The 24,113-nt window shown below is 54.6% G+C and overlaps 1 protein-coding gene across 1 annotated transcript in view; it reads left to right on the forward strand.

The window, feature by feature from the left end:
- Nucleotides 1–24,113, forward strand: part of SLC6A11 (solute carrier family 6 member 11) — a 122,817-nt gene that overhangs the window by 47,391 nt on the left and 51,313 nt on the right. Inside the window, exon 6 of the mRNA XM_075550815.1 lies at nt 15,521–15,655. Within this exon, the coding sequence (XP_075406930.1) occupies nt 15,521–15,655 (135 nt within the window). The remainder of the gene's footprint in view (nt 1–15,520; nt 15,656–24,113) is intronic.

Below are 24,113 nucleotides of genomic sequence, written 5' to 3' on the forward strand. Positions count from 1 at the left end.
TCGCGTGGGCGGTGATTCAGAGCAACCTCGCATGGGGAGTAGGGAGCAGGCAGCCTTTTCTCTCTCCTGCAGAGCAGCTGGTGGTCTGAACTGCCACCTCTGTAGTTAGCAGCCCACACACCCTGGCAGCATCGCCAGGGGCTCTGTGACCATACATGATGTCTCATGTAAAGATCCTCCCGACGAAGATGCACACGTGGCTTGTGACACGTGACGCTGTCACACCCGACTCTTGTTTGTGCTGAGCTGATCAAAGCTATCCATCTGTGCTCGCTCACTGCAGCCACAGAAAGTGAGGTCTCGTTGCCTCATCTACTCGTGAACATCTCTCTTCCATCCCCACCGTGCCTCAGTGTGTCCTTAGAAGGCCGCCCAGAATCATGGCCATTCCTGTAACACTGTCTCTGCTGTGCAGCACGCCGCTGGAGGTTCCCAGGGGGACAGCAGACGCACCTGCCTGCTAACAGGCTCTAGTTCACCCAGCAGTGCCTGGACACCCTGTGGCACTAACGCTGGAGTCCAGCCCAGGATGTCTCCAGTAGTCCGAATCAATTCACTGGCAGCAGTTCGGTGTTCGTTCTTTTGACTGATTCTTCCCTGGTCAAATTTGCTGTTTCAGAAAGACCCAGAATCATCAAATAGCAATGAACTTAAATGAAGTAATGTAAGACCCTGTAGCCACAGAGCCCCTGACTTGCCTAAGTGCTGATACACAATGGAGGTAGTGCCTGTCACCTGAGTCCTTCCACTGTGGCAGCGCTGCCACTGTCACTGCGGGCTGGCCAAGGTGCTCAGTCATGCCCCCAGGCTCAGAAATCCTGAGAAGTCTGAAAACCTGTGTCTTGGGAATGGAGGCACTGAGTTTCTGGGTGTGAACGGGAGGCTCAGGGAGAGACTGTCATGGAGGACAGCCGGAATGTGGGGATACCAGCATCCAGGGGGCTCAGAGGAGGAGGAAGCTTCCCCTGGAACTTGGGAGTTGTCAGAGAAGTGGAGGAAAGCCAAGGGGAGGTGTGCAGCCCCTGGACAGAGATTAGCTCAAGGAGGAGGGGGTGGCAGAGGGGTGTCTCAAGTTACGTGACTGCCCGCCGCCCCGCAGAAACACTGCCTGGTCCCGTGCCACTGCCCAGACTCGGGGAGACTGTTGGGTTCCATTGGCTGAATTTTAAAAGTCGACCCCCAGGTGTCTCTTTCTGGTCTGTGGTAGTCTGGAAGCTCTGCTAAAACCCGTGCACCTGCAGGCATTGGAGCATGAGTGCTTAACCTTACGCGCCCCAGCCTCACGCCAGCCTGTGTGGACAGCTCAGTGGCCGTGCCTGAGGTTCACTGGCCTGTCTGCTGAGAGTGCCCCCCCCCCAATAAGCACAGCTCCCTGGGTGAAGGGCCTGCAGGCAGTGATTCTCAGGAGGCCATCATACGGGGCACCATTACCTAAGAAGGGGCATGTGGAGTTTCAGTCTGTATGAAATCTGAGCAAATGCAAACTCAAAGCTGCCCTTTGCTGTTGAGTCAATCCCAACTCACCATGAGACTGAGCAGAACTGCCCCAGAGGGATTTGGGGGCCTTGGCATCTCTCTCCCACCTCTCTCTCTTTAAATCATTTTATTGGGAGCTCTTACAACTAGCATGACATCCCGTAGTTCAAGCACATCAAGCGGTATTGTACAATGCTGCCACAGCCCGTTTCAAACATGTTCTTTCTTCTCCGACTCCTCGATATTGACGCCCTTTCACTCCCCCTCCCCCACCATAACCCCCCAGGAGCCTTTATTGTTTTTCTATAATAGCGTTTGTGTGCGCCATATCACTGCTGTCAGTTCCTCTTCCCTCCCCCACGCCCAACTTCCCATACCCTCTGGAACCATTACTCCTGCTACTGTTTCCGAAGCGTTCTCGATCTTGACTTTCTTGTACCAAACAATCTTAAATATACACATGAACACACATAAATCTAACATGATTAATGGGGTAAGAGAAGTAGCAGCCTTAATGGTAAGGGGAGAAAATATTCGAGAACTAGCGGATAGCTATGTGGTTCATCTGTGCTATGCCACTCCCTGGATTGATCATCCCTTCCTTGTGGCCCTCTGAGAGGGACTGTCCCATTATCTTATAGGTGGGTTTGGGTCTCTAATACATCCACACCCCTTCACGTCGATTTGATTGCTTGTTGAACTTCTGATTCCTCTTCCCGTCGACCGACACCTCATGATCACTCAGGCTGGTGTGCTTCGTCCATGTGGGCTTTGTTGCTTCCCTCGGGCTGTGACATTCTGGGAGAAGACTGCCTCATCTTTTGTTATATCGTGTGGCTGGTGGGTTCAAACTGCCAACCTCTTGGTTAGCAGTCAAGGGCTCCTTGAGCATCTACACAAGGGGGTTTGAGACTATGGGTCTGAAATGCCTTGCTGGGCTTTGAGGGAGGTGGGAGTGGAGACCAGCAGCACTCAGGGGCTCTAGAATCTCAGGGAGGGGTCTGGAAATGCAGGAGCCCATGGTAGGGGGTGGGGGAGCGGGCCGCAGAGGGCTTTGGGCAGCCTCATTGAAGTCTGCAGGGAAGAAGCAAATGCTGGGAGTTGGAACATGGCAGCTGCTCCTGGCCCCTCTGGCCCCTGGCCCTGTCATGGCACCTGGCACATACTGTTGGCTCCAGCTCAGGGTCCGCCTCACACACAAGCAAATCAAGGACTGCTCCATCCTGGACGGTCCCCACAATCACACACAGACACCCCCCCCTCCTACACCCCATCAGGTTCGCACTGCTGACTCTCCAAACCTGCCCTCTGAGTCCATCTTAGCCCCACAGAGTCCGCCGTCTCAGCCACACATAAGTTTCTGCTGCCAGGCAAGAGGTGGGTCCACCCCGGGAGGAATTCCACAGACTAGGAATCCAGCCTGGCTCTCCTGGAGGAATTCCACAGACTGGGAATCGAGCCTGCTGCTCGGCACATGCCCAGTGCCTGGAAGCTCACAGGCCCTAGACCCCATCCAGGCTGATTGCTTGATGGTTGATGTCTCGGTTAAGGGAGTGAACATAGAAGCCTACGGAATTGCTCCAGAACTCACCAGGAGAGGAGGCAGGAGACCAGCAGCCTCCGATGTGGAGCCAGAGCAGCAGTGTTTGCAGCTGCAAGGATGGAGGCGGAGCAGTACCAGCCAGCCATTCCCTCAAATCCCTCGCCAGGGAGTCAGTTCCCACCAAGGGAACTGGTGTCCTCTGCAGTAACGATGATGATTCTGGCTCATTGCAGCGGCCCTTTGGGACAGAGGAGAGCGGCCCCTGTGGGTGTCCCAGATGGGAAATCTCTGTGGGAGGGTGGGAAGCCTCACCTCCCGCGCTGTCAGGATTGCAGCCTTGGACACCACGTGGGTGGTTCAATCATGTCCCCCAGGGTTGCTGTGAGCTGGAATTGATGGGAAGCATCGGGTTTGTGGCGTGTGTGTGGGCAGGGGGCAAGGGCGACCACTGGGAAACTCCTCAGTAGAGGGGTGAAGGCAGAAGCCAGTTTGCCATCCGCTGAGCAGGAAGCAAGTGTAGGAAATGAAGCTGTGTTGGAAGGAACAGGCTGTGACAGGCACAGGGAGCCTGGATGACCTCGTGTTGCTTCAGACAACACCCCGCCAATGAGCACCCAGGGACGGGTCCAGGAGAGCCCAGGCCTGAGCGGAGGGATGGATAGGGCCAGGTCTGCTGTAGCGCGCACGTGATGCTTGGGGAAGATGCTCTTCCTGGCTGCAGGTGCGGCCCCTCAGGGTCCTGCTGTCCTCTCCGCTCCCCCCTCCCTCCCCCCGTACCCCGTTGAAGAGTGTGCAGAATGTATCCCACAGCACCCCCACCCCTGCCTGGGGAGCGTGTGTTTTAGCGGGGGCCCTGGTCGCCATGGAGACACCAGGAGCGATGGGCAAGCTTTAAATCAGGACAAGCCTAGGTGGTGAGAATGTGTTCCTGATGTCAATATCCGCCCTGAATGCCAGTCTGCGGCCCACCGGGCACTCGCTGCGTGGAGCGCTTAGGTCTCCCCAGCTCGTTTTAGTTCGGGTGCTTCGGGCTTTTGCAGTGTTTGTGGAGGGCCCTGTAAAAACCAACGGCACTGATCTCTAGCTGATTTTAATTCACCATGAAATAGGCTTAACCACTAGACCAGCCACTCCACTCTCCCATGATGATTTAGCAATTCTGTGGACATGGATTTGCACTAGGCTCAGCAATCTTAGGGATAGCTAAGGGGCTTGCCACCCCAGGGACCTGGCCTCCCTGCCCCCCCACACACATATACTGCCTGTTTCTGTCCCTGCAGGGGGCAATTCCCGGGCTGTAGGACTCCGCCTGCTCTGTGCCCAGAGCCCTCTTTAAGACATTTTTTTCCGCCTAGTACATTCTAAGATCAGGGACAATATAGAGTCCCCCCCACCTCCTTTAAAGCTCTGCTCTTGGAAGACTCCTCTGGAACTAAAAGACCCCTCGCCCCTGACTCCCTCCTTCTGCCTGTCCCTGGACCTGCCTGTTGCCGTCCACCCAGTGGTTCATCCCACGCCTGTCACTTTGCTGTTTGAGGAGATACACCCGGTTCATCCATCAACTTGCCCCAGAGCGCACAGGGCCTGCCACACAGCAGGGTCAGTAGCTAGCCGCTGGGGAAATCCAATTCAACGGGAGTTCTTTATGCTCAGGCAACAGGACTTAAATGAAAACGCAGCCTCTACAATGGAAGGTCTGTGACGCATGTGGGCTTGTGATCTTTGTCCTGTTCCTTCTGATTGAGCGACCGAGGTCAGCTAGCTAAGTGTATGACCGAAGGAGAAATGTGCATGTGGTCCTTACCTGCCAGCCTACGGGCCCAGACAGATGGCTCCACGGCACTATATTAAGAGAGAGGCTGAAACAAGCACCAAGTGGGAGGAGGAAGGAAAGGGCAGTGTGGACATCACCGTTATTCTGACCGTGAGCTCGAGGGTGAGAGCTCGTGACCAGCTGAGTTAATCTCTGGCAGTCTCACCTCCATCACACAGAAGACGGCTGTCTTCTGAGACCTGGTAAGAGAGCACCTGGCCTGCGGTCACTCACAGAGGCAGCAAGTGCCAGAGGCTGGGTGTGCCCTGGGTGCCGGCAGTCAGGATGTGAGATGGACAGGTCGAGTCAGGAAGGGCCGCGCGTTCCCCACAGGGCTGTGCCCTGGCTATGGGTGCAGGCTTTGAGTGCCCTGGATCTGAGCCATCCTTCAGCTGTGTGATCAGCCTCCGTGTTGGTGCAAAAGGGAATGACCACAGCTCCTGACATGGTGACGGGATCAGATCTCATAAGAACGAAGCGTGGAACGCAGACAGGAGACCTTAGCCTCCCTGTTCGTGGTTGTCTCTGGGTCTTCTGTTTCTCCTGAATGGAGTCCTGTCCCCTCTGAAGCCCTCTGCTTCCAGCCAGGTGTCCCTGCTGCTCAGGAACCATCCTGGGGTTAGAAAGGCCCAGTCATCAGCAATAAGAAAGAGGACCATCCTCTGGGCCTCAGAGGTCTGGTTCCCTGCTCCCATCCCCGAGCCCCAAAGACACCCATGTCTGATGAACCAGTCCTTCTCCTGTGCGGCCCTGGCAGCAGTATCTTGGGGTCAGTATTTGAGCAATCACTGCCATATTTCCCCACATGCTGCTTCCACACCCTGGCATGCTTGTGCCCTTGGGGGCCCCCTGCTCCTCCCTTGCCCAGGTCCTGGTACCGCACAAAAGCCGATAAGCTTCTTTGTAATCGGCATGCCCAGAGGTCACTGGGCAAGTCTCACCTTTGCACAGCTGTGTCTGTGGTGCCATGGTCATGGCCTGATGTCCCTTTAGTCCAGCTTGGCGGGCAATTCTACCCACGTCAGCTGCAATAGTCTCAGAGACCCACAGGGGCGCTATGAGTCGGCATGGACTCGGTGGCCGCCGAGTTCGGTTTGGCTTCTCTCCTTTTAAGTTGCATTTTGTCCTAACCTGATTGCCTCCTAAGGAGCCCTCACAGCACAGCAGTTGAGGTGCTTGGCTGCTATCAAAAAGACCCGTGGTTCAAACCCACCAGCTGCTCCAAAGGAGGAAGTGGAGGTCTGTTTCTTTAGAGACTGACCATCTTGGCAGTTTCCCTCCTGGCATGGTTGCTCCCACGCCATCTGAGTCCTGCCTGCCCCTGAGCTACTGCTGGAGTTGGGTTCCAGGGAGGGTGTTCATCTCTAGCAGCCCTCTAGCAGACTCTTTCTCCCTGCCCACCCCCACCCCATCCTCCAAGTGTCTGGCTGCTCCTACGCCATCCTGTGGGTCTGTCTGTTCACTTAGCTTCCCCAGCCAGTTGCTAGGAATGCTCGCCTCTGACAGTTGTCCTGCTGCTTCTCCATGACCAGCCAGCCCACCCCTCAGTAAGGAGACCCTCCTCAGGGTGTTAGAGCGCCAGCCACCTGCCCCCACAGCGAGAAGATGCTGGGCTGGCCCCAGCCTCTCTGTCTGCAGTCTTGAACTCGGGAAACTGCGTCTCTGTTCACTTGCCACGTTGAAGGAGCCTGGCTTGTTGCTCGAATGACAGATAGCCAAGGGGGATGACAGTTCTTCCAATTATTGAGCAATCTCATTGCATCCTGTGCTTTGCATTGTGACCTTATAACAGAGCTGCCAGAAGGACCTAGAGGGCTTCTAAGCCACCTTCTAAAGGTGTGAACCTTTCCCTCTGCGATGGACTTCACACCAAACTTGATGCCTGATAAGCTCTGATCAGAACAGGTTAAAGCAGTGGTATCTTCGATGGGTCTGTTATAACAGACTGGAACTTTCGGGAGACTTCCTGACTCTATTCCTGGCTGACCCAGGCACAAAAAGATGACTGCTCCCTAGGGTCTACCTTTCGGATCTGCAGGGTGTCCTCAAAGCCCCCTTCCTGGTTCAGACATCACTTCACAAGGAGGGAGACAGATTTGGGATCATGGCTGGGTGATACCATTTGGCACTTCATAACAGAGCTCTCAAAGAGCAGATGTTTCAGAAGGTAATTTATTCCTCTGTCACCTCACAGTCCAGGCACACACTGTGTTGGCTTTGGAGACCTCTTGCTCAGCCTTCCCTTGGGCGTCGTCCTTATTGACATGATCAACGGTGGTTTGGGAATTTGTCTTCCTTCAGATACATGTCTCCCCCTTAAAAATAAGACCTAGGGGATGCACGTTCCCCCTGTGTTGGCATCCTATTGGCCTGATCGCAGGGCCATGCCCAGCTGCAATGAAGGCTGGCAACTATTGATTGCAGGCAGCAGCGAGTCCAGCTGAAAAGTAGGAGGCTGTCTTGCTGCAGAAGAGGAGAAAGCAGACATCGGGGAGAGCTCATGATCTATGCCACGCTGCAGGAATAGCACTAGGGCCTGGTCCTGTCCCCAGTCTCAGATAGGGGCCTCTTGTGTGGGCTGAAGCTCACAGTTCACCACAGAGACATCCCCATGAGAGTATCACTTAGTTAGGATACCATTACCTCCTTGAAGGAACACATTCATATTCCACACACTCAGAACTGGGTTACTTTCAATCAGGTAGGGAGTGCAGGTTGCATCTCCACGCCCATCTCTGACCACCACCTCTAACGCAGGTAAAGTCTGTGACCAGGTGCAACGTGCCTGTGGGCCTGCCTCCCTACCGTCAGCATTCTAGAATCTTGTTCCCAATGATCCATGTCTTTGTGCCCATGATTTGGCGACCGCTCCAGCATTGATGCCTGGGGACCCAAATCATGGTCTCTGAAAAGAAAAAACAAATGGAAAAAATGTTGAGACTCAGATAAAATTGCCAGCGGTTGGACTTCACCTTGTGGGAAGGGCAGCCGTGCCCCAGACACAGAGGCTGGATCATCTGGGATGCCGTGGGGGGGAGGAGCTGAGTCACCCCCCCCCCCATTTCCTGGGCTGGGTTGGAGGAGGTGCTGAGTTGCTGCCAAGAGTCAGGCATGTGGCAGCCTTGGCCAGGGGGCAGACAGGAGTTGACAGCGGAAGGTTGAGGGCAGGAAGGCAGGTTGGAGGAGCAGCAGGGCCACCCAGTGCAGGGGACAGAGAAAGCCTACTAGATCACTTACAAGCGTTGTGCACTCTGGGAAGTTGTGTCCCTCTTTAATCCAGGCGGGGGGTGGGGGTGGCGAGGAGGTTGCGAATGGTGATTCAGCTTATTCAAAAGGTATGAAATACAGTTACAGACCCAACCCAACCCATGGCCATTGCCCATGGAGTGGGGTTTTTAAGACTATAAATTTTACAGGAAAATAAAAATCTTTACAGGAGCAAGCAGTCTCATCTTTCTGCTGAGGAGTAGCTAGTGGGTTAGAACCAATGCCCTTGGGATTAACAGCATGATTCCTAACCCACAGTGCCACCAACCCACTGCCACGGGGCTCATTCTGGCTTGTAGCAACGATAGGGTTCCCGAAACTGTGAATTGTCACGGGAACAGCCTCAAGGAACAGCTGATGGACTTGAACCACTAACCTTGACGCTAGCAGCCTAGCTCACCACTGTCAGAGCACCACCAGTGCTGGTCTAGGCCCTATGTAAAAGGCCTCGAAGGGCAGCTTCTTTTGAGGCTCCGGACAGCTGGCTCACAGAAGCTACCACCCAAAGCAGTGTCAGGACCCTGGATAGTTCCAGGGAGCCAGGCTTTTGAAAAGGGTAGTGCTGACTTCTGGGAAGCGTGGTGTGAGACCTTCCACTTACAGTCTGCGGGTGCTTTTAGTGACATGTGACCCCAGAGGAAGGTCCGGGTGACATCAGGCCCACTCCAGTGCATGGAGACCTGCGCATGCCCCAGCCGGACACACGTCTTCCCGGGTTTTCAGCAGCTGATCCCTGGGTGGGCACACACCAGGCCTTTTCTGTGAGACACCTCTGGGGCATCTCAAGGCTCCATCCTTCTGGTCAGCAACCAAGGCCATTTTTGCCCCCCACCCCCACCCCCCTGGGGACTGCCAGCCCCAGATTCAATAACGTCTGCTGGCTGTATGAGGAAACCGTTCCTTTCCTGAGTCTTAGGGAGGAGGGGTAGGTGAGGGCTGGTTGGCATGGGCTCCCCACCCCTGCTGGTCTGGCTTTGAAACAGAGAGCCCTCTGTGGAGGAGGGTCTTGCCACATTCAGTGCACGCCTGTTCCTTCTTGCCCCTCCCTTCTGTTCCTGGGAAGAGATACAGGTGTTTCTTCGTGGCCGTATTTACTGAAGGTAACAGAGTATATGCGTTGCCAGAGAATAACGAATAAACAAGACAGAAAATGATGTGTGTGTCTGGGGATGTGGGGGGGCGGGAAGACAGCAGGAGAGTGACTCAGCCTCCCCAGGAACCCCATTGTCAGAGAGTGGGGGGAGGGGTGACCCCTCTGCACTGCTGGGACAAGCTCCCTGCTATGGGATAATGGGCCCTGACCTAGAAGGAGGGGGAACAACACCCCACCATTCCAGCATTGGTATGCAAATGAGCAATTAGAGTCAATTAAAACAGGATATAGTATAATTACCGGCAATTGTGCTAACCTTTCTATTCAGAAGGACTTGACCTGCTGAAAGGAAATTAAACAATAGGAGAAACACTTTCCTTCAGGGGAGGGTGTCTGGGCAGTCTGCTTTGTTCTGGGGCCTGGAAGTCTGACAGAGGACCCCACAGATGGGGCCTCGGTGGACAGAGGCCTGCTGCTACCTTGCCAGGCCCTTGTGGCCCCATCACTGAGCTCTGTGTCATTTAGCAGGATTCGCAGCCCAGCCATTGCCTCCTGCCCTTCCAGATGAGTCCTAGGCCTCAGACATCTGCACTTTGGGGACACTGTGTCTAGAAGCACTGTGCCCCTGAACTTCCTTGCTGACCCCCCTCCCCTCCAAGTCTCGCCTGTCTGTCTTTTAAGGTCACACCCTCTCCTTGATTTTTAAGAACCCCTATTCCAACCTGATTTGATTGTCTCCATCCTAGCCGCTCACAGGGCCGGAGCCTGAAGCCTGGTGGTCTGGAGACTGGAGACCAGCCTCCGAGCTCTGAGCTCCGAGCTCATCCACCCCAGAAGAAAGGCCTGCTGAACCCCGTGGTGGACAACCTTGCTGCCCACTGTTCTACTGAGACCAGTGTTGTTCATGCCCCCACCAGCCAGGCTGGTCCTACATGATGGACCCTCCACTGTTCTGGGCACGGAGGTACAGCAGGGAAGGACAAGAGAGCAGTCCTGCCCTGTGGAACTTGGGCCGTGGGTAACAGAAGCCCAGTGTACATTTGCGGAATCTACACGGGGAGTAAGCCTCTGGGGATCTGCCTCCAACCCAGCGGTTCTCAACCTTCCTAATGCAGTGGCCCTTTCATAGAGTTCCTCATGTGGTGGTGACCCCCCAACCTTAAAATGATTTTCATTGCTACTACATTGCTGTCATTTTGCTACTGTTATGAATCAGGTAACCCCTGTGAAAGGGCCATTCCACTCTCAAAGGGGTCACGACCCACAGGTTGAGAACCACTGCTCTAACCATAATTGTGGGATGGGAACCGACCTGGTGATCAGACAGAGACGACTGGTGAGACAAGTGTTGTAGATTAAAATGATAGGTCTGACTGGAGCAGTTAAAACCCTTCATCTCCCCTAGGATGCACTTTGGGGCGGAGTTGGATCTGAGTATGTTCTGTTCTCCTCTTGGGGTTCATCTCGTTGTATGCTGCCGTTGTGGGTAGTCCTGGCCCTCGGTCTTGTGCTTTTCTGTTTCTCGGAATATGAAACCCAGGAGAGAGGCACCTGTAGAGCCAACAGCTCGAATGTGAGCTCCTGCGCGTACAGTAGTGGAGGTGGGGGCGGGGGAGCTGATGTCAAGGAGGTCCAGAAGGAAGGAGATGCTTTGAAACTGAGCGTGGTAGCAATTGTGCAATACTGCTTGATGTGATTGAACGATAGAATGATATGATGTCTGGGTTAGCTGCTAATTAAATGGCTTAAGGGGGAAAATCCCCTTCCCTGTAGGCCTTCACTTTTCAGGACTCCTGCATGGACAAGGCAGTAGGGATGTGGGTCTGGGAGAGGCTGTTACTGCTGGTGCATGCAAGCAGGGCCGGCCAGGATGGGGTCAGGGCACACCTGGCAGGCTGTCCTCTCAGCAAGTCTTGGGAAGACAGGATGGCATCTAGGTTGAAAGGAAAGTTCCCGTAGCAAGACAGACACACTTACAATCGTTGCTCTGAGTCTTGGCTTCCAGCTCCACACAGTGGAGGGGACAGTGGTTTCTTGCCCGTGGAAGCAGGATCCCTGCCTATGGGAAGTCTTCAGCTTTGTAAGGATTCAGACACACCTGGGACTAAAGCCGATGCCATGGGGGCCACCCTGACAGCACCCTCAGGTACTGAGAAGCTAAGGTTGGTCCGGGCGGACAGAGGGAGGCATGAGAAAAGACAAGGGGGCCGGAGGGAACCTGGAGTGGTCCCACGAAACTGGCTCCAGAGCTCAGTGGTTGGAAGAGGGTGGACCAGGCCAGGTCCCACAGAGGAGGCAGGGTTTGAACCACGGGCCACCTGACTCCCAAGCCCAATATATCCCTCTGCAGTGGGGAGAGTGTACCTGTCTTCTCTCTGTGGCTGGGACCAAGGTGGCCAAGCACCGTGGCGGTAGCGTGAAGGGGGACCCGGTGTGAGGATGTCGCCAGAGCAGTGTCCGCACGGCCTGGTCCCCAGTGGTATGAGAGAAGTAAGGACCTGGTAAGGCTGACTGTCGTGGGATGGTAACCTGGAGACTCCTCCCCCTGTGTCCCAGGGCGACACCCTTCCCTCAGCATCTGTGCCTGGCTCCACCTCTTTGTCCTTGCTCTCCCTGCCTGACTCAGCCTCCGCCACCCCTGCTTGTCCTTGGAGACCCGGCTCAAGCCTGGACGGAGGAGGAGCAATCCCTCCTCAGCGACACTCAGACGCACGTCATCAACCTGTCACTGTCCCTCCGCGTCCTGTGTCACCTCTTATGTGAGAGCAGCATCTCGTGGCCCCGGGCGTCTCCTCCATGTGCTCCTTCAAGGGCAAAGCCTGGGTCCTACCACCCTGGTTGGAGTATGGAGGACCAACGGGAGAGGCCGGGTGTGTGCTTGGGAGATGGGCTAGAGCAAGGCTCAGCAAACTTTTGAGATGGAAGAGCCAATCCTGCCCCTCCCAACAATTTAAAAATTATTAGAGAGCTATCGATACATTTTTACGAACAAGGGAAATCACCATGATCTGAGTAATATCTTTTTAAAAGTTCCAGTTTTACTTCAGAGTCACATGGAAGTACCGAAAATGGGCCGAGGGCTACATTTTGCCACCCTTGGACTAGATCAAGTCTGGCAAGTAGGTGGACTCCATCCCAGTGGGGTATATGAGCTGCCTGGAGCCCGGCCTAGAGGGCTCAGCTACAGAGAGTGCTGTGAGCAGCTAGTGATGTCTGGTGTGAGTGCAGGAGGGATGCATACCAGCATGCTTGTCATGTAGCGCAAGCACCTGTGAGCAAGATCTGCAGACTCCTATTCCATTTCAACAGTCTGCCTTGTTCTTGGAACAAATTAAAGATAACGTCCAGTGTCAGGCCTGGCCAGGGGTGGAAACAGATTAGAAGTGGCTTTTAAGGAAGCTGAGCAAGCAGGTGACAGGAGCAAGGCGTTCTCACCTTCATATTTTCAAGCTTCATGCTGCCCTCGGTGCATTGCATAAGGACACCCCTAAGCCACCTTTTGTACCCCCTGACTTGCAGCACTGGAACCTCAGTTTGCACATGGTTTTTCTGAAGCCTGCCACTTGCGGGGGTTCATTTGTGCAGCCTCCCCTGTAGCCTTTGGGTAAGGCATGCACACATGAAGTCGTGTAGACAAGAGAGGGCAGTGTAGCTTTCCTAAATATCACATAGAAACAGAGTATCCGTGTCGATGTCTTCCCAGGTCTAAGTTAGAAAATAATGATAGCTAGTTAATAGTTCATGCCACCCTTGTGGTTGAAGAGCAATCTGCTAGATATGATACCTGGGGCTTAATGCTGGTGCCTTTGGCCAGGTTACAAGTGGCCCAGGCTACTCCACACGGGCCAGGCAGCGCCTGACAAGCACGTTTGGTGACTCCATGGTGGTCCTGCTGGTGATAAATATCTATGTTTTTCCATTGTCCACTCCAGAATTATGGATCTGGGGAAGGTGAGGTCCTGGACTTTCCGGATAATCCAGCATCTGCCATGCAGGAGCCATATAAAACGAGGGAGGACGGCAGGTGTCCAGTCTCAATGCAGCTTGGGGTAGACCCGAGCCTGGGGAGAGCATCAGGAGTCGAGCACGCAGATGACGACATGCTGAAGACCTTCTGCCATCACGTCTCCCCGTGGTGCTAAGTGAAACCAGAGGCTGGACAGCATGTCCAGCTCTTTGGGTAGGAAGTGCCAGCCCTTCTTGATCTCCAGCCTCTTCTTTGGTTATTGCCTCCCTGACTTGTGGTCAGCTATTCTGGTTTATAGATACATGACAGTAAGGGAGTGTTTGTATTGATGCCGTGAAGTATTGCTTGAGTGGATGGATGGCTTGGAAGGAGGAATACTGAGAAAGGAGGGGCAGCGTGGCTAGTGGACTGAGGGTAGTGGCTGGCCACTGATGCATCACCACTGCTGCCTTGTAGTCCCTAGTTTGGGGAATAGGCCTAAAGCCCTTTTGGGTGACTTACTAACTGAAGTCTTATCTCTGAAATGGAGAATATGGTACTGAGCTTGCACCGCTGTCAACAGAGTGGAGTACCTCGCCTCGTGGTCGGCTGCATGGACTGGAAGGTATTCGTGAAAGAATCCCACATCACCATTCATTTACTGGGTGGTCGTGGGAACGTTACTTGGTCTCCCTGATTCTCAATATTCTCCTCTGTAAAAAAAAAAGGGGGGGGATAACAAAAGTCTAGTGTGTAGAAGTGCCCAACAAATGAGCCCACTTTATTGCAACCTGCAAAGTGCTTATTTCATCACAAGATATCACTGCATTATTACTATATCACAACATGTACAACTGCAGCCTCCACAGGTGTCACGTTGTGTAAAGCAGGGGTGTGTTGGTCTCCTGCTTCCTTCCATTTCCATTTTCCAGGTCTGGGAGAAAGATGAGTCTGTCTGTTCCCTGAAAAGCCCTTTCCCTGGAAAGTGGTTTCTCAGGACCTTAAGAACACTTTCCAGGCCCCCTCTGAGCGGGAACAGACTAGAGGGCCCGGGGTGTACGTTCCTACCTGTCCTTGAAGGTCCCACCGTGTCACCTTCTCTGGCAGGTCTCCGCTGACTTCTGCAGCTGCTCCCGTGCTCGTGCTCCTCCGTGCTGGGCACACGGACCCTACACTCACTCTGTCTTCTTGCAAGTCCATCTTCTCGGCCCGCCAGGGAGCCTCTGGAAGCAGGCATTCCTAACCTATCATTCAGTCCTGAGCTAAGCACGGGGCGTAGATGTGGCTCGGATGCTTGGTGAGCGAGGACAAGAAGGAAGGAATGAACTTGGGGGCGTCGGCAAAGGCTGGAGCGCGAAGGGGATGGGACTCTGGGCTGAAAAGCGTGCGTGGCTAGATGGGACGGGAGGACTTGAGACAGGAAGGATTAGAGAAGGTCCGGAGGCTGCAGGACGCTTGGGCACCGTCTACAGCCGCACACGGTCAGCACAGGCAGAGAGGAGAGGACCGAGTGATGGCAGCTGAGGAAGACAATCAGGAACGGGGAGTCCGGCTTCCTGCCCGCTGCCGTCGCCACACACCTCACACAACCCCAGGCCAGGAGCCCCTGCAGGCTGGGGGGGGCCACTGGCACTTCCTCCTTAGCTGCTCTTGGGCAGCGAAGTCCAGGGGAGGGGCTTGTTCCCTGTCTCCTTGCTTACGTGGAACTCATGGGTTGAAAGAACTTTCTCCTCTCTGTCGAATCGCTTACCTCCGAGAAGACTGACCCGAATGCTCTCCCAGATGACCTGCCTCCTTCTCCATCCCTCTCCTCGCCTCTCCTCTCTTCACTCCTTGCCTCAAGACACCCACCACCCCCCTCCCTCATCCTCTTGCCCGGCCACACCCCACCCCTACACCTGTGCCCAGCCCCACCCCAGCCTATCTCTAGCTGTGATTGCTGGGGGTCCTTACAAGCAGGGGTGTATTTCAATCTGGGCCGTGACCCATAGTGAACGCTGAACCAGACGAGGGCCACGACCAGCTCTTGCAGAAAGGGAAGCCAAGGACGCTGGAAGACCCTGAGGCCCACCCTCCATGGGAGAGGGGTGGTCCTTCGTGAAGAGGCTCTCTCAGCGAGGTGGGCAGTGTGTTGTGACAGAGGGGCGTGGTCACAACTTACTGGCCCCAAGCGCTGTGCTGGGAACATGAGAGGCGCCCACTGGAAGCTAGGGAACAGCAGCCCCGGAGAGGGGAGTGGGCAGCCGCAAGAAGGGAGAGCAGACCATAGGGGCAGGCCCTCTGCTGGGGGATGGGGAGAGCCCCTGCCTTTGGGCTCCACACTCGCTGCTTGGTCTGCCTCTATCTCCCCTCACTGATTCCGCCCTCTTTTCCCCCTGGCAGGTAGTCTATGTCACCGCCACGTTCCCTTACGTCATGCTTCTGATCCTCCTGATCCGAGGGGTGACGCTGCCCGGAGCCTCCGAAGGCATTAAGTTCTACCTGTACCCTGACCTCTCCCGACTCTCCGACCCACAGGTAAGAGCCGCTTACCGGGGACTGAGGTGCCTGGCTGGCCTGGGCAGGCCCCTACGTGGTTGTGCGGTCAATGAGGGTAGTCTTGGCTGTCAGAAACCTGCAGGTACTAATTTTGAGTGCATAGGATACATTTCATAGGAAATCGTCGCTATTAAAACACAGTGACCAAGCGGTGATGTGATAATATATGGGCTTCCTCATCACAGGGCCATGAAGTACCGTGACTTCAGGGCAGGAATGAGTATCAATGACAGTTCAGGGTTACCTACAGTGCTTAATGAGAATGTGGAGCCCTGGCGGCTTGGTGGTATGCAGCTCTGTGGTGGGAAGACCGGGCTTTCTACTCCCATAGAGGTACAGTCTCCGAAACCCACAGGGGCCCTGGGAGCGGGCACTAACTCGATGGCAGTGAGTCTCAGTGTGAGCATTACGAGAATAGCTGGAACTGTTGATTGCCTTTTCTAGGACGAACCCTACTGTGGCTTGTCACCTGCACTCATAATGTAAGGAAGTGCTAACTTTCCGTTGAAGGTTAGGGAAAAGAGAGAGAGTTCTTTTTTCACCAACCAAGATCATGGGGCCTTGGGAGGGGTCGGCTCCCTGAGAGAAGCTGGTTCTTTCTGGATGATGAATGGGTGTGAGGTAGGGGGGTTCCTCTGTCACTGCCATCCATCGAGTTGATGCTGACTCAGAATGACCCCCCTGTGTTTCTGAGATCATCACTGTGGAATGGCAGTAAAAGGTGCAGTACTTCTCCTGAGGAGCTGCTGGTGGTTTCGAACTGCCAACCATGCCAATCGAAGCCCAACTTGTAACCACTGAGCCACCATAGCCCCTGCCTGAAGAGTGTCTGATAATCGGCTAAAGCTGACTGTCCATGGTGAGCGTGGTAGAGTGTCAAGGAGAGGGTGGGATGACAGGATCAAACCAAGGCATGTTCTTGGCTCAGAAGCTTCACAGCCATAGCTACGTGCTTGAAAATCTTGGGGGGAGGGGGTAGGCAGGAGGGGTTTTTCCAAGTCCTGGTGCCCAGACTACAACCCACACTCTCTGGGGTAGGGGTGGAGGTGGGCAGGGACACATGGGAGTTCAGGTATCAGGGTCTGTTAAAAGTCCCCAGGGGTTCCCAATGGGCAAAATATCTTAGCCCATGATACGTGTGTGGGGGCAGGGACGGACACATCTCCGTACTCCAAGGAAGCCAGAGATGAGCAGGATGTGATATGCATATAATATCAATGCCACCATGAAGAGGCGTGGCATACTGATGTAGCCTCCAGAAGCATGATGGTGAGTGAAATACGTCAGGCGCTGAAGGACAGATGTGTGGTCCCACTTACTCGAACTCCCTAGAACAGGCCAGTGCCAGGCAGAGGCCAGCGCCTCCTGGTGGTCACAGTCTGGGAGGAGTGGGGAGCATGGGGTTAGTGCTGAAGGGGACCCTGGGTGTGTGGAGGGCGAAGAAAACGGTTCATAAATGAATCGTGGTGCCGGATGTACAACATGGTGAGTGTAGTTCATGTCGCTGAAGCACACTTTGGAAAGGACTTAAAGTAGGCCTTCTGTTTGTATGTATTTATTTTTCTGGACAGGGACCCGGTGCTAATAGCAGAACAAGCAGACCGAGCATTGCTCTAGGGCCCATGTAGTTGCCGGTACTGTCTTGTTGCAGTAAAATTAAAAAGAATCATCACGCAATCATCAGGCTGACCGTGCCCTGGTGGACGGAATCTATGTGTAATCGCTTCAATGCAAACACGAGGCTTGGGTGCGATTTCACACCGGTGGCCGCCGTGGCTCTGGCCGCCCTGTGGGGGCCTGGGTGGAGACCGTGTGGGGCGCTGGTCAGTGCATCGCAGAGCAGGCTCTTTCCGGTGGATTTAAGTGGCAGGTGGGTTCTCTGTGTGCTGTGCAGTGAGGCGCCTGCCCATTTGCCTGTGGGGCTCAGAGCATTCCCTCATACCTGGTGGCGACATCCTGAGATGCAGGCAGAGTCCCTGGGAAGAAGGAAATTAGCTCTTGACTGCTGGCCTTCAGCCTCCAGCGGCAAAGGCTCAGATGAAGAAGCATGTTCAGAAAGCCTATTTCCTCCATCACCACCCAGGGGTTCTTTGAGGCCCCGGGCTCTGCCCTGATCCAGCTCCTGTTCTCGCCTCTGCTCTGGGGCCTCTTTCGCTCTGATCTTCAAGATCATTGGCCATACGGTTCTGAGCATCAGCGAGAGGTGTGACAGCCTAGCTGACCACCTGCATAGCTTGGTGCTTGTTTCACAGGCAGACTCTGGGCCCAGACCTGGAGAATTTAGGTTCAGTGAGTTAGAAGTGAGCTCTGGGGATATAGTGGATACCAGTGAGACTGCTAGCTATAGGGTCAGCAGTTCTGAATCATGAACCATTCCTTGGAAGAAAGGTGGGGCTCTCTACTTCGTTGGGAGTTCCAGTCTTAGAAACCCACAGAGGCAGTTCTGTAGGGTCGCTATGGGTTGTTTTTAAGTCTCGGGAAGTGCATTTGGTTTGGGGGGCGTGTTAGAGGCCGCACCAGGCATCTTAGTTTTGAAGAAACTTTGGAGGTGAATCTGCTCATCTGAAAGGTTTGGGAAATCTCCGTGGACATCAAGTTCTTAAAACCCCACACATGCACACAGAGACACACACACACAGGCACACAGAGACACACACAGGTACACAGAGATGCACACAAACACTCTGAGACACACAGAGGCATACAGAGACACACACATGCACACAAAGATGCATACATATGCACACACAGGCACACAGAGATGCACACAGGCACAGACATGCACACATATACCTACAGAGATGCACACACATGCATACACAGAGAGACACACAGGTACATAGAGACACATATGGGCACACACAGATGAACAGACATGCATATACACACTCAGGCACACAGTGACATTCTTGCTCTTCAGTGCAGGGTTTGTCCAGCACCATACTTCAGACCACAGGGAGCGTTTAAAGAACCAAGTCCCCAGACATCAGCCAGGTCAGCCAAGGTGCCTCCCAGCAAGCAGTCTGCATGAGAGCGACATCAGGCCTGCCACATCAGTGCTTAGATTCCCCCCACCCCCACAAAAGGGAATGGCTTCCTGCCATGGGACCCCTTCTGAAGGGCCAGTGGCTGGTAGGCTGAACCTTCTGTGTTTCTGTCCACCTCTGCAGTCTAGGCAGGCCACCATGATCTCCCACTTGGACAATGACAGCAGCCACCCAATCAGCCTTCCCCAAATGACTCCCAGTCCACCTCTCTCCTGCCCCTACCCTTTCCTATCTGGCAAGTCTGCGTAGTTTTTCCAACCGTGAATCTGATGGGCAGCTCTTGGCTGAAATCCCTTTGGGGGCTCGGTTCAATCCAGGGCCAGGGCCCTGTGGCTTCCGGCCAGGGCCCCGTGGCTCTGCTCCCCCCGTACCTCAGTGCCTCCGCACATCCCGTGCCTCCACTTTTGCCTGACTAGCATCACTCTTCCTCCAGGGTTTGGTGTAAATATCCTTCCTTGGGCACGTCTTTTCCGATGGCCAACACCACACTGATTTCTCAACAAGGAGCATTTCATATTTACAGCTCAGCACACATGCACAATTACACGTATGCGTGTCTGACATGTTCAGTGTCCACCTACCGAATCCCTGGGCAGATGCTCAGGGGTTGCACTTCAGAGAAGATGACCGCGGGTCCTGCGGGGTCAGCAGTGAGCAAGCCCACAATCCCCCCAGCTTACATTCTGTTCCATACTTGCCCAGTTGGGCGGTAAAGGGAGTATCGCAGAGCCCAGGGATGGGGTCTGGGGGCAAGAGCTGTGGTTCTCAACAGGTGGGCCGGGCGAAGGCAGGTTGGCAGCAAGGCCCACGTCTGCCATGCTGTGGCCAGGGTTGTGTCTGCCGAGTGACTCTTGGCTCCGTCGGTGCCTGGTGCATAGAAGCTGCTCGATATATGGTGACTGGGCGAATAAGAACCAGAGCTATTTTCGTTTCATTTTTTGTTTTGTTTTCTATTTTCAAGAAATGTTCTGTTTCAACAGAAAGTTGAAAGCCTCCAAAGTACCAAATCACTTTTTCTTTTTTTGCATTCTGTGTATCGGTGCTTTGGAGGCGCCAGCAATGACGCAGCCGCAGAGACTGTTGCGTGTTGGAGGCTCACGTGACACCTGGTGCTGAGGAGGGAGGTCCGGACACGGACTTCCAGGACACCAGCTATGACTCGCCCGGCGGAGCAGAGTGCTACTGGCACGCCAGTCGGGGTTGAGTCTGGAGCAACTGCGTTGGGTTCTTGATCCGTGGGGGTCAGGAAGAGTGTGTGTGTGTCCCTATAAAGCCACTCCCACCCACCCCCGCAAAAAAAAAACAAAAACCACCCCAACCTCGCTGCCAGAGTTGATGCTGATTTCAAAGTAAACATGGGTTTCTGAGACTATAGCTGTTGCCCAGAATGGAAAGTTCAGTCTTTCTCCTGAGGAGCTGCTGGTGGTTTCGAACTGCCGACCATGGGGATCACAACCCAATGCCGAACCACTTTACCTCCAGGGCTCCTCATAAAGCCACGGTGATAATTGGCTGGGGCAAAGCAACTGGGGAAGATCATGTCTTGCCACAGACAGAATTCTGGTTTGGATGGTGCTATGTTACAAACTGGATTCTAGTTTGAATTCTGTCAGGGTTTGGGTTGTAGTTTGGATCTTGTCATGCTGTGGATTGGATTGTGCCACCCAGAAGTCCACAGTCACGTGATCTCCCCCCCCCCCACCCTCCGCAGTGTTTCCAGCGTACAGGGAAGGTACAGGCTCCGTCTTCCACAGGGAGGGGTGCTGGTTGCCACCGCAAGGAATGTCATGAATGTCCCTAAGCAGCAGGAGTGAAGTGGGGGAGCAGCACCACCCTCGCGTCTCACCTGGCCTTCCTTCTCCACATGAAGGCAGAGGTGGGGCTGGGCAGTTGAGACTGGTATAGCAATGGGTAATGGTCAAGTGCCAAGTCCTGTGAGACTGGCCCTTGCCTTCAGAGGGGTGGGCTTCAAGTGACTGTGTGGATTGATGCTGCCCGGGGGGAATGGCTTTGAGCTGGGCACCAGGCCTCAGCTCCTGGGATCCCCTGATGGGGGCCCCTGACCGGGGGCCCTGGCGGGGACCCTGGGCACTGCATAGGCGTTTTTCTCCCCTGCACACAGGCTTGGGGCGAGAAGTGTGGTCTACGGCTGGGTCAACAGGGGAGGAAGGTCTCCAGGGTGCTCCCTCCCACATCCCACCTCATGATGATGCGCCTGGTAGATTTCTCAGGAGGGAAATGCCTCGGTTCTCGGCTTCGCAGAAGAAAGAATTCACTCTGAAGCCTGGTCTGTGATCCAAGTGGGTTTTTATAAAGGACATGAGAAGCTTCGGATTTTACAGTCAGTGAGCACGGGCCACCTCTTGCTACTGCCCACCCACGCGTGGTACCTGAGGCCAGAGGGACCTCAGCACAGGGAGCAGGCACAGGACAGGAGCCTGAGGGGGAAGAAGAAGGCACAGCGGTCTCGCAGTCTAGGTATTTGAAGTCTCTGGCTGGGAAGCATGGTCGAAGGTATTGGTTGACCCGTTGGCTGAATTAAGCCCACCTGGGCCTAGTTTGAGCCTCCCAGGTATACTGCCCATCTGGCTTGGGGTTGAATTGGCTCATGCCCAGTAGTCTTTATAGCTGGCTAAGGCTTGCCTTGCTCTCCAACCTCCTGCAGGGGCCCTTCAGGCATGTGGGGGGACAACCCCTCTGCCCCTGTTTCTTCCTACCTAACAGACCCAGGGCAGCCCTGCAGCCTCTCTGAGCCCAGAGCTGCCATCCGGTCCCTGCCCACAGGGGGCAGCCCCATTCCCTGCAGCTTACAAGGGCCTCAGACATGCCTATTTGCTCAGTCATTTACATTTCTAAAGAAGCACCCTGGGCACGCCAGCTGGTGCACACTTCTGAGCCCCAATCTCCCCTTGGACTCCAGACCCTCCTGGTCCCTCCTGGGTCTGTGGCTGGGGTTGGGCTTCCAAGTGGCTGAAGTGCAGGAGAGGGGCTGTGTCAGCAGCACGGTCCCGAGGGCCCTCGGCTTGGCTCAGCGAGCCGAGAACTACAGAGAAGGTTGCTTCCCCGTTCTCTCGTGGCCTTGGAGCTGTTTCAAGAGTCCTGGTGCTACAATGGGCTAAGCAGGGGCAAAGGCCCTGAAGGCCTGCTGTGAGCGGGAGGAGATTGACGCAGTGCATTCAGCTGTAAGATGGGGATGAAATCCCCCTGATAGGGCAGCTGTGTGGGCAAAAAAGAGAGTGGTGGGGGGACCGTCTGTCTTGGAAATCTAAAAGGTTACAGCCCTGGCACGTGCCTTCCCGGGAGGTCTTCCTCCTGATGAAATGCGCCCCCCACCTGCACGCTTTGCCCTTGCTTTTCCCTGCATCCCACAGATCAGCGTCTCCGGCTGGGTTTGTTTTACATCACCGGGCTCCATGCACATGCACGGACCTCACAGGGGCAGAGAACCTGTTTCCTTTGATTACAGCGCCAGCCCCTAGAAGGGCGCCGGGCACCTAGTAAGCACTCAGTGAATGCTTGTGCAATGACAGGGACACGGAATGGCCGTGTGCTAGGAGAGCAGACTGTTGAAGGCTACCTGGGTCCTGCTGAGCTAAGATGCTGCCACCTGTATTGGGGGGGGGGAGGGGTGGTGAGGGTTAGTGTTGTGGGTCCAGCATTGAGAGCTGACTTAGAGGCACTCTTCTGCCATCGGTCAGCGGGGTGACCTTTGGCTGCTCGGTTCCGTTAGGCTGTGTCCAGTGTCAGTGGTTGTTCGGTGCCCCGGGAGGGCCCTGACTCATAATGACCCTGTGTATAACAGAAGGAAGCGCTGCCCGCTCCTGCCGGCCCCACCCTCGCCACAGCTCCTGTGAGAGGGCCCATTGCTGCAGCCTATTTGTTAGTCCATTGTGTCAAGCCCCTTCCTCTCTTCCGCTGTCCCTCGCTGTACCAAGCATGATGTCCTTCTCCAGGGACTGGAAACGACATGTCCCAAGTATGGGAGCCAAAGACTCGCCATCCTTGCCCCAAGGAGCATCCTGGCTATACTTTTTCCGAGACAGCCTTTTCTGTTGGCACTCCTCAGTCCCTTCCACAGTCTCCAGCACCACAATTCAACCGCACTGATATTCCTTTGGTCTTACTGATTCAACTTCCAGCTCTCACATGCGGATGAGGAGATTGACAGTCCCTGGCTTGGTCACCGGGCCCCTTAGTCCTCAGAGTGACAGCCTTGCTTTTCCACACTCCAAAGTGGTCAGTGAGCAGATTCACCCAACGCCACGCATCACTTGATCTCTTGACTGCTGCTTCTGTGAGCAATTGGCTGTGGATCCAAGCAAATCGAAATCCTTGACACCTCCAATCTTTTCTCATGCATCATGAGGTCACCTGCTGGTCCAGTCGTGAGGATTTGGGTCTTCTCACATGGAGTTGTCATCCACACTGAAGGCTGCGGTCTTTGATCTTCATCAGCAAGTGCCCAAGTCCTCCTCGCTTCCAGCATCCAAAGCTGTGTGGGCTGTGTGCATTTCGCACGCAGGCTGTCCATCAGCCTTCCTCCAATCCCGATGCCACACTCTTCTTCGTAGCATCCGGCTTCGAGGGTTATTTGCTCAGCACACAGATTGACTGAGTGTGGGGAGACGCACGCCTTTCCTGAACTTAAACCATTCGGCATTCCCTGGCTGTGTTCACATATTGCTTCTTGATCCAAGAACGAGGTCCTCGTGAGCACAGTGACGTGTTCTAGACTTCGCGGTCTCTTCAAGGCTATCCATGATTTATTATAATCTACACAGTCGAACACTACTGCATCGTTACTAAAACACAAGTCAACATCTTCCTGGGGTTCTCTGCTTGGAGCTAAGGCCCGTCTGACATCAGCAATGATGCCCCTTGTTCCACGTCCTCTTCTGAATCCGCCTGGGCCTCTGGCAGCTCCCTGTCCACGTGCTGCTGCAGCCGTGGGTGGGTGGCCTTCGGCAACATTTGACTTGCAAGTGACGTCCATGACACTGCCCTTTAATCTGTGCATTCTATTGGGTCCCCTTTCTTCGGGATGTGGGTAAACCCATCTACCATGCAGTGCAACCCGTGTGCAAAGCTTGTCCCTGATGGCCGGTGCCCGGCACATCACAGGGCTCCGGGAGCCCCAGCAGACTTCTGGTTTCTCCTCCCGTCTGTCTCCCGGCCCACAGCCCGAGGGGTGGCTATGAACTGGAAACCAAGTGCCTTTCTTGAGGACCCAGTAAATTAAGTTTCTCATCAAGAACTTGAAGGCACACAGCAGCCTGCCTGCTTTGTCCCCCTGCAATCTGCATTCCGTGGTCTCTTGTCATTTTCTAAGCGTCTGTTTGTCTTCCCTGTCAGCCCTCTGTTCTCACTGAAGGGTGAAGTGCTTCCACTTC

The sequence above is a fragment of the Tenrec ecaudatus genome, chromosome 5, assembly GCF_050624435.1.
Source record: "Tenrec ecaudatus isolate mTenEca1 chromosome 5, mTenEca1.hap1, whole genome shotgun sequence".
Taxonomy (NCBI): Eukaryota; Metazoa; Chordata; class Mammalia; order Afrosoricida; family Tenrecidae; genus Tenrec; species Tenrec ecaudatus.